This window comes from Onychostoma macrolepis, chromosome 05, assembly GCF_012432095.1.
Source record: "Onychostoma macrolepis isolate SWU-2019 chromosome 05, ASM1243209v1, whole genome shotgun sequence".
In the NCBI taxonomy this organism is placed as follows: Eukaryota; Metazoa; Chordata; class Actinopteri; order Cypriniformes; family Cyprinidae; genus Onychostoma; species Onychostoma macrolepis.
The window spans coordinates 13,187,066-13,205,576 of NC_081159.1; the positions used below are offsets into that span (position 1 = coordinate 13,187,066).

General features: G+C 39.0%; 2 protein-coding genes across 8 annotated transcripts; one reads left to right on the top strand and one right to left on the bottom strand.

The window, feature by feature from the left end:
- Positions 1 to 93: 93 nt before the first annotated feature.
- Positions 94 to 7,776, top strand: eef2l2 (eukaryotic translation elongation factor 2, like 2). Its single transcript, XM_058777408.1, has 15 exons — positions 94 to 239; positions 3,199 to 3,413; positions 3,699 to 3,880; positions 4,074 to 4,285; positions 4,375 to 4,562; positions 4,667 to 4,772; positions 4,862 to 4,975; positions 5,063 to 5,201; positions 5,287 to 5,482; positions 5,566 to 5,824; positions 5,906 to 6,013; positions 6,097 to 6,450; positions 6,530 to 6,712; positions 6,792 to 6,924; positions 7,146 to 7,776. Exons 1-15 carry the CDS (start codon positions 237 to 239, stop codon positions 7,337 to 7,339), a joined length of 2,586 nt encoding a protein of 861 aa, XP_058633391.1. The 5' UTR covers positions 94 to 236; the 3' UTR covers positions 7,340 to 7,776.
- On the bottom strand, positions 7,563 to 16,585 carry pias2 (protein inhibitor of activated STAT, 2). Of its 7 annotated transcripts, none has more exons than XM_058777414.1 (15): positions 16,532 to 16,585; positions 15,439 to 15,520; positions 14,621 to 15,089; positions 13,845 to 13,959; positions 13,697 to 13,747; positions 13,475 to 13,565; positions 11,053 to 11,187; positions 10,843 to 10,948; positions 10,607 to 10,680; positions 10,319 to 10,479; positions 10,060 to 10,193; positions 9,785 to 9,962; positions 9,180 to 9,319; positions 9,066 to 9,103; positions 7,563 to 8,970 (listed from the first exon to the last, which is right to left on the bottom strand). In XM_058777414.1, the coding sequence occupies exons 3-15, from the start codon at positions 15,084 to 15,086 to the stop codon at positions 8,782 to 8,784; spliced, it is 1,878 nt and encodes a 625-aa protein (XP_058633397.1). In that variant the 5' UTR covers positions 15,087 to 15,089; positions 15,439 to 15,520; positions 16,532 to 16,585; the 3' UTR covers positions 7,563 to 8,781. The 7 variants fall into 7 exon arrangements, with proteins under 7 accessions (XP_058633397.1, XP_058633396.1, XP_058633394.1 ...); XM_058777413.1 differs by having other exon boundaries at positions 16,200 to 16,572; XM_058777411.1 differs by lacking the exon at positions 15,439 to 15,520 and having other exon boundaries at positions 7,563 to 8,967; positions 16,532 to 16,583.
- Between the last annotated feature and the right edge of the window lie 1,926 nt (positions 16,586 to 18,511).

The window sequence follows — 18,511 nt, forward strand, 5'->3', positions numbered from 1 at the left end:
ACGGCTAGTGCTAGAGCAGGTTATTAGGTATGTTGAATCTAAACACCTTCACTGGTCTATCCAGTAATAGTGTCATCTAGGCCCATATGACTCGGTGCACATGACTCCGCAGCGCCTTCTGTCGCAGCATAAACTAAGGATCTACGTCACAGTCTCTCTCTTTCCCCAAATCCTCAGCGGAGAGCAGCAGCGACCGCAGCGCGAGGCCGTCCTAGACTTGGGAGCCAGTCGCCAAAATGGTACGATATTTCACCGTGTCAGTTCACCGTACTGCATTAAAAAAGACTAAGTGCTATATTAAAGCATATTCGTACATTTAGTACGCATTTCTCCAGTAATTTATATAATCTTATTTTATTTCTGATGTCAGTGACGTAATGACAACCTGCTTAGAAGATTCTCGTATTTGTGTCAACCTTGAACTTGAATTATACGCGGAACATTGAGCTAACTGATGTCTGTATTTATTATAAAATGTTCAGGAAAGAGAATGACGCATTCAAATATACGTCTTTTTATTCGATGCGAGATCGAAATGGAGAAGTCACGATTTCAGCATATTCGTCTTGTAACAGTTATACTACGCATGTAAAGCACGACCGCATGCGGCTCGATCTTTGTTTTTAAGTGAAAGTAAGCTGCGTTATTTTAGGGATCTGGCCCAGCAAAGCGCACACTTATAAATAGCGCGTTTACGCCCCCACTGTTCTTCTCTATGCTCGTATTAAAGTTTCATGCGCGGAGAGCGAGCGAGCCATGATTATGGAGGGGTGCTGGACGCAAATAGGGTTATTATAACGACGGGGCCGCTGTGTTATTGTTTTTGAGGGGCGAAACAACCCAACTCTGCTGTTATCAGCCTACACAAGCTTGTCATTGGCCGAGCGTGCGCTGAGGAGACTGCAGCACACAGCGGCTCCCCAGAAACTGCGCACTCATGGTACAGGCTGTACTTCAGCGCACTCTCTGAATTATTATCATAGGTTTAGAAAGCGCTAAAGAAATCAATATTTACCGTTTGTAAGCGTGATGCGTAGTAAAATGTTAGTAAAATGTTTTAACGCTTAAGAAGTTGCTTGACCATATACAGTTAAAAACAGGAATTTTAAAATATATTAGCCTGTATTTGAAAAGAAATTACATGGAAAAATGTTAAAAAGAATGAACTGCCTTTTAATTTATGGGTAACGAGACATTCCCAGAGTTCCATATTGAACTATCACGTTTGTTTGGATTTTGTATTGGATTTGATTATTTTGATAAAATAATATTTTTTTTAATTTAGGCTAATTTGAATTTAAATATTTTGAATTGTTTAGTTTATTGTTTTATGTTGCAATATGTTATAGTATAATGTGTAAACAGGGCCTGTGTTTCTATGCTCTTTGTTATTTTTGGCCATGGTTAGGTTATTACAGGTGCATCTCAATAAATTAGAATGTCGTGGAAAAGTTCATTTATTTCAGTAACTGACAAATTGTGAAACTCGTGTATTAAATAAATTCAATGCACACAGACTGAAGTAGTTTAAGTCTTTGGTTCTTTTAATTGTGATGATTTTGGCTCACATTTAACAAAAACCCAACAATTCACTATCTCAACAAATTAGAATACTTCATAAAAGTTTCTCATTTTCCTCTTGACAATACTTGGGTTCAGGTCTGGTGAGTTTGCTGGCCAGTCAAGCACACCAACACCATGGTCATTTAACCAACTTTTGGTGCTTTTGGCAGTGTGGGCAGGTGCCAAATCCTGCTGGAAAATGAAACCAGCATCTTCAAAAAGCTGGTCAGCAGAAGGAAGCATGAAGTGCTCCAAAATGTCTTGGTAAACGGGTGCAGTGACTTTGGTTTTCAAAAAACACAATGGACCAACACCAGCAGATTACATTGCACCCCAAATCATCACAGACTGTGGAAACTTAACACTGGACTTCAAGCAACTTGGGCTATGAGCTTCTCCACCCTTCCTCCAGACTCTAGGACCTTGGTTTCCAAATGAAATACAAAACTTGCTCTCATCTGAAAAGAGGACTTTGGACCACTGGCCAACAGTCCAGTTCTTCTTCTCCTTAGCCCAGGTAAGACGCATCTGACATTGTCTGTGGTTCAGGAGAGGACAACTGTAGCCAAATTCCTTGACACGTCTGTGTGTGGTGGCTCTTGATGCCTTGACCCCAGCCTCAGTCCATTCCTTGTGAAGTTCACCCAAATTCTTGAATCGATTTTGCTTGACAATCCTCATAAGGCCGCGGTTCTCTCGGTTGGTTGTGCATCTTTTTCTTCCACACTTTTTCCTTCCACTCAACTTTCTGTTAACATGCTTGGATACAGCACTCTGTGAACAGCCAGCTTCTTTGGCAATGAATGTTTGTGGCTTACCCTCCTTGTGAAGGGTGTCAATGATTGTCTTCTGGACAACTGTCAGATCAGCAGTCTTCCCCATGATTGTGTAGCCTAGTGAACCAAACTGAGAGACCGTTTTGAAGGCTCAGGAAACCTTTGCAGGTGTTTTGAGTTGATTAGCTGATTGGCATGTCACCATATTCTAATTGGTTGAAATAGTGAATTGGTGGGTTTTTTAATCACAATTAAAAGAACCAAAGACTTAAACTACTTCAGTATGTGTGCACTGAATTTATTTAATACACGAGTTTCACAATTCGAGTTGAATTACTGAAATAAATTAACTTTTCCACGACATTCTAATTTATTGAGCTGCACCTGTATGTGGGCTTACATTTCAAAACCTGTGGTTTTATTAGCATATTTTACAGTAAAAATGTTTTAAATACCTCAAATAGATTGGTATATTAACATTATAATTTAACGACATATACAGTTCCAGTGTACAATTACAGTTACCAAAATGGCAATTCTTGTGATATCTTCTTTTTCTTTTCTTTAACATTATAGTTAAGCTGACAGTTGTTGTTGTTTTTTTTACTGTGAATTTAATGAAACACACACACACACACACACACACACACACACATACACAAAACAATATTTAGCTTCTATTGAGGAATCAAAGGCATGAGCTTAGACTGTCACATTTGCCTTTTGTAGGTTCCCATCCTTTAAACCACAAGCCCGAGGGATTCATTTGTTTTGACATCACATATTGTCCCCCACACACAAACACTTAATCATGTTTACTCCACAATTAACACTTGATAAACTTGTCTTTGTCCCTCAGGTGAACTTCACGGTAGAACAGATTCGGGAGATCATGGACAAAAAGTCCAACATCAGGAACATGTCTGTGATCGCCCATGTGGACCATGGCAAATCTACTCTCACTGATTCCTTGGTGTGCAAAGCCGGTATTATTGCTTCTGCGCGTGCAGGAGAGACCAGATTTACTGACACCAGAAAAGACGAACAGGAGAGGTGTATCACCATAAAGTCAACGTAGGTATTCATGTTTAAAAAGTGTGAATTTAGCCACTCCTCTAGTGTTCAGCATCACATGATCCTTGAGAAATCATTATAATATATATATATATATATTTTTAGCACAGTCGTGAATTACATTGAACAAGTCAATACACATTTGTGAACTGTTGATTTCAAATTTTATAGTTATTGAGATATGGACGTTCTAACAACTAGCTCCAGTGTTCATTTACCTAGGAAATACCAAAACAACATTTCTGACAAACATTGAAACCCTCTACATATATGTATTCCTCACAGGGCCATCTCTCTATATTATGAGCTCAGTGAGAATGACTCAGCCTTCATTAAGCAGTGTAAGGATGGTTCTGGCTTCCTGATCAACCTGATCGACTCACCGGGACATGTTGACTTCTCCTCTGAGGTGACAGCAGCTCTGAGAGTTACAGATGGTGCCCTTGTAGTGGTAGACTGTGTATCAGGTAAGGACAATTCATTTTAGATATCAAGTTCATATGTCTGTTTCTCTAATTAAGGCAGTCCTCTGAAATGCAATGATAACATTCAACAACATTAAAACATCCACCACACAAATGGTTTCATCACCTTATGGTAAGATTTCAGTGTCTGATCAAAAAGTGAGTTTAAATAGGAAATATTTGAATTGTTCCACAGGTGTATGTGTGCAGACTGAGACTGTCTTGAGACAAGCCATTGCAGAGCGCATCAAGCCTGTCTTGATGATGAACAAGATGGATCGTGCCCTCCTTGAGTTGCAGCTGGAACCTGATGAGCTTTTCCAAACCTTCCAGAGGATTGTGGAGAATGTTAATGTCATCATTTCAACCTACGGAGAAGGAGAACATGGACCAATGGGAAACATTATGGTAAGTAGCAGTTGAGACTGATTAGACAACTTTATGAGTAAAACGTTTGCTTTTATCTATGTTGCTTACTGATTTGGGGGTTACCTTAGGTGGATCCTGTGGTCGGGACTGTGGGATTTGGATCAGGCCTCCATGGCTGGGCTTTTACTCTGAAGCAGTTTGCTGAGATGTACGTGGCCAAGTTTGCTGCCAAGGGAGATAAGAAAAAAGCAGAACTTCCTCCAGCAGAACGGGCTAAGAAAGTGGAGGAGATGATGAAAAAGCTTTGGGGAGAAAAGTAAGTGTCTTTTTATAAAGGAGACACTGGAGCACCGGAGTGATTTCCAGTATAAAATATTTGTATATATAAAATATTCTTTAACTCAAAGCAATCTTTTTCAGGTACTTTGATCCCTCCTGTGGAAAATTCAGCAAATCAGCATCCAATGCAGATGGAAAGAAGCTTCCTCGTACCTTCTGCCAGCTTGTCTTGGATCCAATCTTTAAGGTTTGAGTATAAATCAGTTTTAAAACACACTCATCTCTCACTACTACGACTCATTTACAATCCCTCTCTCATTTGAACTCTTTCCACAGGTTTTTGATGCCATTATGAATTTCAAAAAAGAAGAGACCCAGAAACTGATTGAGAAGCTTGAAGTAAAGCTTGACGCAGAAGACAAAGAAAAAGAAGGAAAACCTCTTCTTAAGGTATAACTAAATAACTAAACTTTTGAGAATCTGCACCCTAATTCTACTGTTGTCGTTGTTGACACATGGTTGTTTTGATGCATCCAGGCTGTGATGCGCCGCTGGTTGCCTGCAGGTGACGCTTTGCTCCAGATGATCACCATCCATCTTCCTTCTCCAGTCACTGCCCAAAGATACCGCTGTGAGCTGCTTTACGAGGGTCCTGGAGATGATGAGGCCGCCATGGGTGAGTCACAACATTGCGAGGTGTTTGGCACTTCAGGGAGATCCCTTTTTGCCAGCTTTTTCACATTCCACCCTTGACTTTCCAGGTGTAAAGAACTGTGATCCTAAAGCTCCTCTCATGATGTACATCTCCAAGATGGTGCCAACCACCGACAAGGGTAGATTCTATGCCTTTGGTCGTGTCTTCTCTGGTATTGTTTCTACAGGGCAGAAGGTGCGCATAATGGGCCCAAACTTCACACCAGGAAAAAAGGAGGACTTGTACATAAAGCCAATCCAAAGGTTTGCTGCTGTCAATCACACATATATCCTCAACTGATTTGATGATCATTGCCCTCATTAACATCATGCTATGTCCTCCTCAGAACTATCTTGATGATGGGTCGCTACGTAGAACCCATTGAAGATGTGCCATGTGGGAACATTGTTGGTTTGGTGGGGGTCGATCAGTTCCTGGTGAAGACTGGCACCATTTCCACTTTTGAAAATGCTCACAACATGCGTGTTATGAAGTTCAGCGTTAGTCCTGTGGTGAGAGTTGCTGTGGAGGCCAAGAACCCAGCTGATCTGCCAAAGCTGGTGGAGGGCCTTAAACGTCTGGCCAAGTCAGATCCCATGGTTCAGGTGAATGTTTTTGCAAGGTAATAAGTCAAAATAAGGCAAAATTCAGTCTTTACAAAAACAAACACTAGTTTCTTGTCCTAGTGTATCATTGAAGAGTCTGGTGAGCACATCGTGGCAGGTGCTGGAGAGCTTCATCTGGAGATTTGCCTAAAAGACCTTGAGGAAGATCATGCCTGCATCCCTTTGAAGGTAGTGCTTGGGTGATAATACTGACGAGGTTACAGATGTTTTTTAAAGTTTTTCCACTAACAGCTTGAGGCCATTTTTTGCAGAAATCAGACCCAGTTGTGTCATATCGTGAAACTGTCAGTGATGAATCAGACCAGGTTTGCTTGTCCAAGTCTCCCAACAAGCACAATCGTCTGTACATGAAATCTCGGCCCTTCCCAGATGGCCTGGCCGAGGACATCGATAAGGGTGACGTGAGTGCTCGGCAGGAGCTCAAACTGAGAGCTCGTTACCTGGCTGAGAAATATGAGTGGGAGGTCACTGAGGCCCGTAAGATTTGGTGCTTTGGACCAGATGGCACAGGGCCCAACATCCTTGTGGATATCACAAAGGGAGTTCAGTATCTGAATGAGATAAAGGACAGCGTAGTGGCTGGTTTTCAGTGGGCAACCAAAGAAGTGAGTAAAGACAGGTTAAAGATTTATGCTTTGTCTTTCCTACACAGTAATGAGATACTGTTTTGTGTTACTTTACCAGGGTGCACTCTGTGAAGAGAACATGCGGGCAGTCCGATTTGACATTCATGATGTCACTCTTCATGCTGATGCCATTCATAGAGGTGGTGGTCAGATCATTCCCACAGCCCGCAGAGTTCTGTACGCTTCTGTGCTCACTGCACAGCCAAGACTCATGGAGCCCATTTACCTGGTTGAGATTCAGGTACACGTGGTGGATTACTGGAACAGAAAAATGAGAGTGTAATCTTGATTATGTTAATATATTTCCTTCCCTCCTTCAGTGCCCAGAGCAGGTGGTTGGTGGCATCTATGGTGTGCTGAACAGAAAAAGAGGCCATGTGTTTGAGGAGTCCCAAGTGGCTGGGACACCTATATTTGTTGTGAAGGCATACCTACCTGTAAATGAATCATTTGGTGAGTTAATATTCCAGATTTGACAGCAGCTTGAACGACAACAATAGGACATTTATATCATTTTTAGATTGAAAAATAAATACATTTGTTATTGGAGTTAAACAAATTGTGACCCCAAATGTTATACATTTCTATATTAATATATTGTGGATGTTCATTTAGAAATACAAGTTCTTGCTGTCTTTGTTGCCTATAATTTGCTTGCGTTTGTTTCTGGACAGGTTTCACAGCAGACCTGAGGTCTAACACTGGTGGACAGGCCTTCCCTCAATGTGTGTTTGACCACTGGCAGATTTTGCCAGGTGATCCATATGACGTAAACAGCAAACCTAGCCTAATTGTGGCTGAGACCCGTAAACGCAAAGGTCTGAAGGAGGGCATCCCAGCACTGGACAACTTCCTGGACAAACTATAAATTTCTCTGGATTGTACATGGTGATTGAAGCTATTAATCTTACAATGTTAACGTGATGACTCTGAAGTGTATGGCATAACGTTTACACAGAAAATCATCAGAGCTTAATTTAAATATTCAAAGCTGCACAATCTGGCAGAAAATAAAATCTGAGCACGTTAAACCTGTGTGGATGTGTCCATACATAAACTAAAGCCAATACAACACAACAATCTGGACATAATTCAAGTTTAAAAATATATTTTTCCAGATGGATATGAAATATTGCACTGTGTAATGTGTATTGGTTTACATGTCTTAGGATGTATATGTATCATCATGAACTGTGCCCTCCTTTTGGCAAAGAATTCAAGGTTCTCAACATTATCACTGGAGAGCTATGTCAATTAAAAACCTCAATTCTGACTGGGAGGGACAATAAAAGCACTGTATCAACATTTACAGCACATCTTTGTTTTTTTACATCCAACTCAAAATAGTATACATGTAACAAGGGGAAATTCTAAAAGAAATAAAGAGCCTCTTACATGCCTTCAGATTTAGTCAAAATGACAGTATGTTGTATGGCTCATAATCCAGTAAAATAAATGATTAATTCAAACCTCAAGTAAATAACCATTAGCAATAAAAGCAGATTTCTAAAAGAAAAAAAGATCTCCATCCTATATCAAAACTTGCATAATCCTTAAAAAAAAAATGAATGAATGGCTCGATTTTCATTACACCTGCAGGTTGTTAACTGACCAAGAACCAACCATGAAATTATACAAATTACTCAGTCATATTAGTTTTTGAGGTGAATATGTTAAGGTGTGTCGAGATAGCAAAAAACCTTAACATATTAAATTACAGATTGAAAATAAGTTTACCACATCAGCAAAAGGGAATCTGATGGCTCTTGAGCAAATAACCACCAAAAAAAAAAAAATTTGCTTATGCGTTCTACCTTGATATCAGACAAGTAAACATTTTACAATATACAACATACAGTTTTTATTGCTGCAACTCAAGTCTTGTAACAAAAAATAATTGCACTGCTGACATCGAAGAGACAACATAAACTGAGCTGCCATTTCAACCGCAGAACCGCCAATGCAAAACACAATGTAGACAATATTAGACTCGTCTGAGCTTTCTAGTCCACTCATTTATGCCGTTTGTTTCGTTCTGCTCCTCCACTCAAATAGCTAAGGGATGAGAGTCGTGTATCTGGCAGTTTCTCCAATTCAAAGGGAGAACAGCTTGATTCGGGTTTGCTTTTTAAAACAGCACTGTTGCTGACCCAACCACAACATTTAGAGATCTTCATAGTAGTCCTTCTGGGTCCTTGTTGAAACATGATTCTTGAGGTCCATAGTTAAACGTAGAAAATATTTTTCGCTTAGCCAACTTGACTTGAGTGTAGCTGTTTTGGTGACTGGCCAATAAAGGTGTGCCAAGATTCAGTCTAGTGAAATAATGTCTGATAGGCCCGAAGATCCTCCCGTAATGACACCCGTCTCATGACTTGAGCTGCTGCTATGAGTTGCCGTCTCATACGGAGCTGATGAGGAAACCAGGCCGCTGCTGGTGGTGGCACTCTGAAGGCTGCTGGAGAGGTTGTCTAAAAATATAGGGCCTCTGTAATGCTGCTGAAGAAACAAAGAAAACCACTGGTAAACATCTGTGCAGGCTATTAGAATATGTAACATGCATGCAATCACAATATTTCTTTGAAAGAATATACCTGTGGATCCCCTTGAATCAGAGAAAATAAATCAAGACCTTTGGGAAAGACACAAACATTAGTCTTCATGTTAAATCTTGATCATGAAGGAAAACATACTTGACAAGTACATACTTTGCATATCTGTGGGAATAGTGGATAAGGTAGAATGGTGGAATGGAACGGAGTAGTCCGCTATCGAGGAGGTCAGGTATGAGGTGTCTAGCGCCTGGACATTTGGCACCCGAACCGTTGATGGCTGATATGTCAGGACCCTAAAAAGGAATAGGAAAATATGAAAACCAAGAAACAAACCAATATTGAGAAATTGCAGTCAATGTTTTGAAGCTTTTTTAATTAATTCTGGATCATTTTATCCAATGTATCTATAATAGCAATGCTAACGCTTACAGGGTGCCAACATCTTTTCACATTTAAATTTCCATGCCTTTCCCCAATTGTTAATGATTTAAAAATAAACAAATAATTAAAGCAAATAAAACATTTTGCAACCTCATTTTATAAATTTTCTTAAAAGCTTGAGATTTGACTGACTTTTTCAAGCCTGGATATTACATTTTTAGTATTTCCTAATATTTCAGGGTTTCCCCATCACCATGGATAATTTGATTATTGTACAGTTTAGGGTTTATTCAAAATATGGTCAAGAAAGGGCAAGGCTTAAAGAAGAGGTACACAGAAATGATTCCGAGTCTCTTATTTCTGATTAATAAACAAACCCTGCGTTGTGCATATCCTCAGCCTTTGACATGTAGACACAGCGCTTTTTCAGAGGAGGATCGCTGTCCTCTTCATCATCAGATGAGCTCTCTAGCGTGAGGTCGATTACGTCTCCTTTTTTCGTGCTGCTGGTTTCTGGGGGTGGCACCACTGCACTTTGCCGCACAGGGACAGCGCCTGGGAGGGCATGAATCACTTTAAAACCGCATCAACTCCTATACACAATCAGTTAGAACCTAGTGCTCACACACTTTTAAAGGGAAATGAACCTTACAATCAATTTTTTGGATACATGGAGATGACACTTTCAACGTCTCCTTCTTTGGTCTCATTGGACACCATGTCCCATCCTCTTGAAACTTGATTTCATCAACATCTGTGCAGTCATTGAGTATTTCCATGAAGAGCCTGAGAAGTAAAGAGTGCCTAGTTTACTCAATGCAAATGACTCTCTCAATAAATGCAAAACAATTTACTGTGGTTAATGTGGTTAGTGTTTCTCACCACTTCTGCTATAGTAAAAGTAACCTCACCCATCAATAATCAGACTCTCATAAGCGGCTTTTTTGTCACAGACGGGACAGATCCAGGTGGGCTTCTTCTCATTCATTTGCAGGTATAGAGCAGCATCAAAGCACTGCAGGTGAGAACAGGTGACAGCTCGGCAGGGTACCGTAAGACGCATCTTGCCAAGCTATATGAAGAGAGAATTTTTTGGGGGGGTCAGACAAAACTATTTTTTTACCATATTACATCAGATCACTAAATAAAAACTAAAAACTGTTATTTAAGCTGACATTCATGAGTCAGTTGTAACTTACTGGGCACATGAGTGAGACTCGTAAACTAGTTGTGGCGATTTCACTGTCGGGGTCTGCCGTGAGTTTTTCTTTAACTGTTACAATAGTGAAGAGAAGGTGGATTTAGTAAATGACAACAAATAAAATAAGACCAGAGAACTGTCGAGTTTGATTAATCATATTCATATTTACTATTAAGATTTCATGGGTATCTTTTTTTTCCTCCTTTATCATCAAAGAGGGAAGTGTTGCCTTACTTAAAGCTCTCGAATGGTCAGGGTTTCTGATCCCCTTCATTCTTAATCTCTGTAGCAACAGTGGAGAGGTCAGCTGCCGCACCAAGTAAACTGACATGGAGTATGTCTGAAGAAAAGGAAGTACATACAAACGCTTAGTATATAGAAAAGGCTGGAGCAGTGTTGAAATCTGAATAGATGAAGTAACAGGTATAACGGGACTTCACATACCTTTCCTATTTCAGGTGCCCACGTGACTACTATCTGATTGGGTACAGCGGATGACAACCTGACCAACGACGTGATGTTCAGCGGTCTGCCGGGTCTTTTTTGCTCCACACCATTCTTAGGAGGCGGTGCATAGCCCTGTGTGATAAACCATATCAGATCTGCAATTATATACATACAGCAACTATATGAAGGTTTGGGGACAGTTTTTATTTATTTATTTTTTAAAGAAACAAATACAGGTGCTGGTCATATAATTAAAATATCATCAAAAAGTTGATTTCACTAATTCCATTCAAAAAGTGAAACTTGTATATTATATTCATTCATTACACACAGACTGATATATTTCAAATGTTTATTTCTTTTAATTTTGATGATTATAACTGACAACTAAGGAAAATCCCAAATTCAGTATCTCAGAAAATTAGAATATTACTTAAGACCAATACAAAGAGAGGATTTTTAGAAATCTTGGCCAACTGAAAAGTATGAACATGAAAAGTATGAGCATGTACAGCACTCAATACTTAGTTGGGGCTCCTTTTGCCTGAATTACTGCAGCAATGCAGCGTGGCATGGAGTCGATCAGTCTGTGGCACTGCTCAGGTGTTATGAGAGCCCAGGTTGCTCTGATAGTGGCCTTCAGCTCTTCTGCATTGTTGGGTCTGGCATATCGCATCTTCCTCTTCACAATATGGGGTTAAGGTCAGGCGAGTTTGCTGGCCAATTAAGAACAGGGATACCATGGTCCTTAAACCAGATACTGGTTGCTTTGGCACTGTGTGCAGGTGCCAAGTCCTGTTGGAAAATGAAATCTGCATCTCCATAAAGTTGGTCAGCAGCAGGAAGCATGAAGTGCTCTAAAACTTCCTGGTATACGGCTGCGTTGACCTTGGACCTCAGAAAACACAGTGGACCAACACCAGCAGATGACATGGCACCCCAAACCATCACTGACTGTGGAAACTTTACACTGGACCTCAAGCAACATGGATTGTGTGCCTCTCCTCTCTTCCTCCAGACTCTGGGACCCTGATTTCCAAAGGAAATGCTAAATTTACTTTCATCAGAGAACATAACTTTGGACCACTCAGCAGCAGTCCAGTCGTTTTTGTCTTTAGCCCAAGCGAGACGCTTCTGACACTTCAAGAGTGGCTTGACACAAGGAATGCGACAGCTGAAACCCATGTCTTGCATACATCTGTGCGTAGTGGTTCTTGAAGCACTGACTCCAGCTGCAGTCCACTCTTTGTGAATCTCCCCCACATTTTTGAATGGGTTTTGTTTCACAATCCTCTCCAGGGTGCGGTTATCTTATTACATCTTATATATTTCTACATCTTTTCCTTCCCTTCGCCTCTCTATTAATGTGCTTGGACACAGAGCTCTGTGAACAGCCAGCCTCTTTTGCAATGACCTTTTGTGTCTTGCCCTCCTTGTGCAACGTGTCAATGGTCATCTTTTGGACAACTGTCAAGTCAGCAGTCTTCCCCATGATTATGTAGCCTACAGAACTAGACTGAGAGACCATTTAAAGGCCTTTGCAGGTGTTTTGAGTTAATTAGCTGATTAGAGTGTGGCACCAGGTGTCTTCAATATTGAACCTTTTCACAATATTCTAATTTTCTGAGATACTGAATTTGGGATTTTCCTTAGTTGTCAGTTATAATCATATAAACATTTGAAATATATCAGTCTGTGTGTAATGAATGAATATAATATACAAGTTTCACTTTTTAAATGGAATTAGTGAAATCAACTTTTTGATGATATTCTAATTATATGACCAGAACCTGTATATTTAGCATTAAACAATATTGACTTTTGCGTCATCACAAAAGATTTTTATTTCCAATAAATGTAGTTTTTTTCTAGGTCATATCATCTCAAAAAGGGTTTTAGTATGCAGCATTTTTTTATCCCTTTAAAAACATGAGCAACAGCCATTTGATCTTTGTTTGAACAAATGTACAAATTATTACAAATATTACAGTCATCTGTCAAATCATCTGCAATAAGCAATGTTCCTGTTCAACTAACAAATTATACATTACATCAGTAATCTCTATGTTTTGGGGGAAGGACTGAGAAAATTTTAATCAATGGTTTATGCAATCACCTTATTAAAGGATTTAGTCAGCATAAATTTGTAAATATCGACTATGTAAACATCCAGTGTTGTTTCGAGCTCATGTTAAGTTAAAAACAGATCAACATTTGAAATAAGATTTCTATGCTCTGTTGAACAAAAGAACATCCTGCATGAACTTCCTGCAAGAAACTCTGATCAGTGTATGTCCCTAAATAAGCCTAATTACGTAGGACTGTGTTGTTCTAACAAGTTATATATAAGAACTATTTGGGTTGGGAAAAAACATTAAACATGGGCTTAATGAAGGTTAATCACAACAGGACTACGTACAGGGAGGGGAAAGAGCTTCCCATTGACTTTGATGCAGAGGCTGTTTGGATAATTGTCCTCTTGTGGACAGCTGGTCTCTGCTAGACAAAACCTAGAATCAAAACATAAAACATAACCTTAAGAGTCTAAAATTGGGAATATGGTGACAACATCTCTGTACATGCAGCTGAACCAGATACACATGACTGTATTGTAAAAGCAACACACTGAGTTGGCTCTTACCGCAGTTGAATTTGAACCATGTAGTCCCTTCTTCCACCTGGAAGAAAGTCCCTATGCAAAAGTGTAACAAAAACAAAGAACTAAATCAGACAAGGAGAATGAGACAAGTTAGGTTTGCTAAGTCACATTCAAGTCATTTAGTTCTTACCGTGAAATGCAAACTTCTCTCACTTGTTGTGGAGTCAAAGCAAATATGAAGTACTTTTCATGATGAAACCTCTGACCAGCATGGGTCCCTTTAAAATACAAATCAGCCAAATGGGCTGTATAGTTTTAAACTGAATACACAGGCAAACAGGAACGTACAACTCAGTTGTTGGGCTAGCGATTGGTTCATATATATACTATCGTTCAAAAGTTTGGGATTGTTTTTTTAAAAAATATTTTTGAAATAAGTCTCTCAAGCTCACCAAGGCTGCACTGATCAAAAATACAGTAAAATAGTGATATTGTGAAATATTACAACTTTAAAATAACATTTTTTGTTCTGTTTTTGAACTGTTTTCTATTTTAATATATTTTAAAATGTGGTCAAGCCAAATTTTCAGCAGCAATTACTCTAGTCTTCAATGTCACGTGATCCTTTGGAAATGATTCTAATATGCTGATTTGGTGCTCAAGAAAGATTTCTTATTATTCTCAATGTTGAAAAGAGCTGTGCTGCTTTATATTTGTGTGCAAAAAAAGGTGAAGCTTTTTTCAGGAATCTTTTTGAAGAATATGAAGTTCAGAAGAACAGCATTTATTTGAAATCGTAAACTTTCATAACATTTAACTCAGACTTTTGATGACATAATGCAGCCTTGCTGAATAAAAATATTAATTTCTTAAAAAAAAAAAAAAACATTAATAAAATACAAGCTTTAAAACTTTTTTTCTATTTTACCAAGCATGGAACAATCCAAATACATCTTATAAAATTACCTAAGCTTGACGGTTTGATCAAGACATCCAGCACATCGTAAAACGGTAGAGACTTCATCTGCACGTCCGGGTGGACGGGGGCCATAAGTGGCGTGGCCTGCTGCATATTCATCATGGGCTTTGATTCATGAAATACAGATGAATCGCAGCTCACCAGGTGCTGCTGCAGGAGGTCTGAATGGCCGGTTTGCAGAGGAAGATCTGAGCTCACAACCGTGGCACCGCTGTCTATTTGAAAGTAGGATTTAATGCTCGACTTCAGAGCCACCAAATCCTGAAGACCATCAAATGTCCGTGGGTATCTCCGACGATACAGTTCCTTTATTTTGATCTGCACCGCAGGACTACAACCACTCCTGAGTAAATGCAAAGCCCTCAGCAAAAGTTCATGCTTTCGACCGCTCTTATTCCTTCCAGCAAAACCTAACAGTACCTGGAGCTCTGAGACACGGAAACTTGATACCATATTCTGAAATACAAAACAAAACAAATCCAGACAAGCAATAAACACTTTGAGATACCAAACATGAAAAGCAAATTAACATTTTTGCAACAATTTAGTAAGAGAAACCACCCTCTATGCCATGCTGACAAGTTTTACATTTATTATTAGAATTCCCAAAAACATAAAAATCTGTGCATTAATAATCAACATGGCATAAGCTGGTGGAATATGGTTACCACAGATTTTTAAATAACCAAAAGGTGTCATTTGAAAGCAGCTTAATTAATAAAGAATTGTGTGTGAAGTGAGGTGACAACCCACCCAAATACACCCATTCCAGAAACCCCAGAGAAATAAGAAAATCTCAACTGACCCTTCATTACATGGTCCATGCTTGATTGTTCTTATGTGTTAATCCTTTCTTTAAAAATCCTTAACAAATGACCGAAATGCATCTAAAATGTTGAGAATAATTCCAAGACCAATTAGATGAACATCAAGAGAATGACAAAGGACAAAACACAGATGTTAACTTTGATCCAGAGAGAAATTAACTGAACTGCTGGGGAAAAAAACTTAGTTTACAGTTAAGCAGGATGATTCTGAACAGTTTACAAGACAACATGAATCAGTCATACAACGGCAAGTACAATAGCACACAAAAGCATGTGTCTAACTTTCCTGCGTCCAACACACAGGCTAACATTTGTTATTGATTGTATTGCTGCTCATGCTGAACTCCAATGCATTCAATTAAACTTTAGAAAGATGATCTATGCACTAAGTTAGTCAAAGCTGTTATCTTGAGACAAATGTGAGGGCGAAAACGCTCCCAGCGACAGGGAACAAGTTCGTCGTGTTTGCTGGCGACCCACTTGCAGGCTTGTAAACAACATTTTTAAGGTGTCCCCCTTTAATGTTTACTTGGCATTTTTAACATAAAATGTTGACTTATATTTACACTCACATGCACACTGGTCTATATATCATTTACCCTTGCAAACACAAGTCATAAATCAAACTACATCTGTGGGTACATATAGACATTGTCCATCACTGTCGGACGCTAGCTAACAAAAGACCAGCCAAAACAATTCGAGCAGTAAAGAAATTGAAACGTAAAAAACTTTTTACCTGCAGCGAACAGCCGTCAGTTCAGTTAGGCATTATAATAAAGCGTTTTCATGCAGTAAAAGATGGTAATAAAAGCAGTGACATTTTGAGGCTGATCTTCAATGTTTGTGTAGCAGATCGTGAGCTAAAAGAGTAGCTGGTTGGTGGCTAACAGGCTAAACACAATCCGTCTAACGGAGTGATGGGACGTTTCAGTATTAATTATAAAAAAAACTAACCCATGGGTAGCAAACCGACAGGTAAAATGGAGTAACAAACGGTAACTGCAAAATGTTTTTTTAAAATGTGAAAGACGCAAAGAAGTAGCCAGCTATCATTGCACTTTCGCCTACCCGTAACTCCTCAATATCCGCCATTTTCTGGCTGCTCTCATCCTGGCCAGTCCGGAGATGTCGGGTCACGTGACACAGCCTGGGTTAAAGGGGTCATGTTTTACTTTTTTAAAAATATTTTATATTTGGCCCCGAGGTCCATTTATAATGTTAGAAAGGTTTTTTCTTCGTCAAAATAGCCGTATTTAGCTTTCTACCACCATTTCCCATGCTTTTCATTGACCCATGGAATTAAATGTTTCTGTGGTCTACTGTGCCTTTAAGAAGTTCTACTGTAAAGTTCATATACTAGAATTCCAGTGATTTCAGTGTGATGTTCAACAAAGTATTTTTGCACCAACCAAGGTAAACAAACTTAAGTGCAAGGGCTGCAAATTAGCTGTTTATGCCAGTGGTTGGGGCTCACTTGAGGCCTCAGAAAATATCTAAGGGGGCCTTGAGATGACTTAAAATAATTTAAAATAATAATAATAAAATAAATAATAAAATGATTTAAAAGACACAACAAGTTTTTTTTCTTTCTTTCTTTGAAGAACCAAGGTTCCTAAAAAAAAATGGATATATGAAGTAGCCTATAATGCAAGTGGCATTTTTTTTTGGAACAAAAAAATGCTATTTATGTGTAATATCATTCACAAAGAATGATGAGGAAAGAAATCTGTTTGTCTCACAGGCCAGATTAGAAGTGTTTTCTAACCATCTTCATTGCTATTCTTCATCACAGTCTTGATACAAAGAAGAGTATCTGAAAAGAAATGAGAACCCAAATGTTCTGCACATTTTTCTAGATAAAGTTTGGTTTATTTACTTGCAGATGCCAGTGTTACAAGTACTGGACATCTTTACATACCAGATTAGGACTGTTTTGCTATTGCAGGGGATTTTAATATTCACATGGATAATGCAGAAATCAAAACTACAAAATAAATTATAACTGTTTTAAATACTTTTGACCTGATTCAGAATGTGCATGGACCCACACACAATCGTGGACACACTCTAGATTTACTCATCAGTAGAGGTCTAAACACTTCATCCATTGCTATTAAGGATGTAGCACTGTAGCATCTGATCACTTCTGTATTTTCTTTGATATAATGATCTCTGCTACCACTGAATCTAGATCTGTCTCTGTCAGAAAGAGATGCATTAACGAGAACACTAGTGCGCTATTTATGGAGGCTATATCTTTAACACAAAGCATTTCTGCAGACTCTGTTGATCTTCTCCTGGATTCATTTAACTCAAAAGTTAAGAATGTTATTGATGATATTGCTCCGGTAAAGGTCAGCAAGAAGAATGGCAGACAAAAATCACCATGGAGAAAATCAACAGCAGTTCAGAGTATGAAAAGACAATGCAGAAAAGCTGAGCGGATGTGGCGGAAGACAAAACTCGAAATTCACTATAGCATCTATAAAGACAGCCTTCATGCTTTCAATGTGGAACTAGCCACAGCTAGACAGACCTTCTTCTCAAACCTTATAAACAGTAACTTAAACAACTCTCGCACTCTTTTTGCTACTGTGAGAGACTGACAAACCCCCCAAGTCAGATTCCCAGTGAAATGCTCTCCGACAGCAAATGCAATTAGTCTTTTCTGAGAAGATCAATAATATCAGAAAGGCGATTGGCACATCCTCAAATTATGCAGAGGTCACACAGATTCGACCGCAATTTCAAAAAGAAGTGACTATGTCTGTTTTAGAAGTAATTGATAGCAATATTTTGGAAGAAATAGTACAGCACCTTAAATCGTCAACCTGCTATCTTGACACACTTCCCACATCTTTTTTCAAAAGTGTGCTTAACTGTTTAGAAGCAGATCTCTTAGAAGTGGTGAACGCTTCACTTCTTTCTGGGACTTTTCCAAACTCCCTGAAAAAGTTGTTAAGCCCCTTCTGAAAAAGTGTGATCTTGATAACACCATACTGAGCAACTATAGTCCAATATCAAATCTTCCTTTCATACGTAATATTA

What these genes read in the sequence shown, in the direction of transcription:
- pias2 (XM_058777410.1), bottom strand. Translation starts at nt 16,555, where the DNA reads ATGGCGGATATTGAGGAGTTACGG. An exon ending in CGGATATTGAGGAGTTACGG is followed by an intron (nt 15,090 to 16,531) that starts GTAGGCGAAAGT and finishes TTTGTATTTCAG; the next exon opens with AATATGGTATCAAGTTTCCG. An exon ending in TGACCATTCGAGAGCTTTAA is followed by an intron (nt 10,681 to 10,842) that starts GTAAGGCAACAC and finishes CTATTGTAACAG; the next exon opens with TTAAAGAAAAACTCACGGCA.
- eef2l2 (XM_058777408.1), top strand. An exon ending in AAGGAAAACCTCTTCTTAAG is followed by an intron (nt 4,976 to 5,062) that starts GTATAACTAAAT and finishes TGATGCATCCAG; the next exon opens with GCTGTGATGCGCCGCTGGTT. An exon ending in ATGCCTGCATCCCTTTGAAG is followed by an intron (nt 6,014 to 6,096) that starts GTAGTGCTTGGG and finishes CATTTTTTGCAG; the next exon opens with AAATCAGACCCAGTTGTGTC.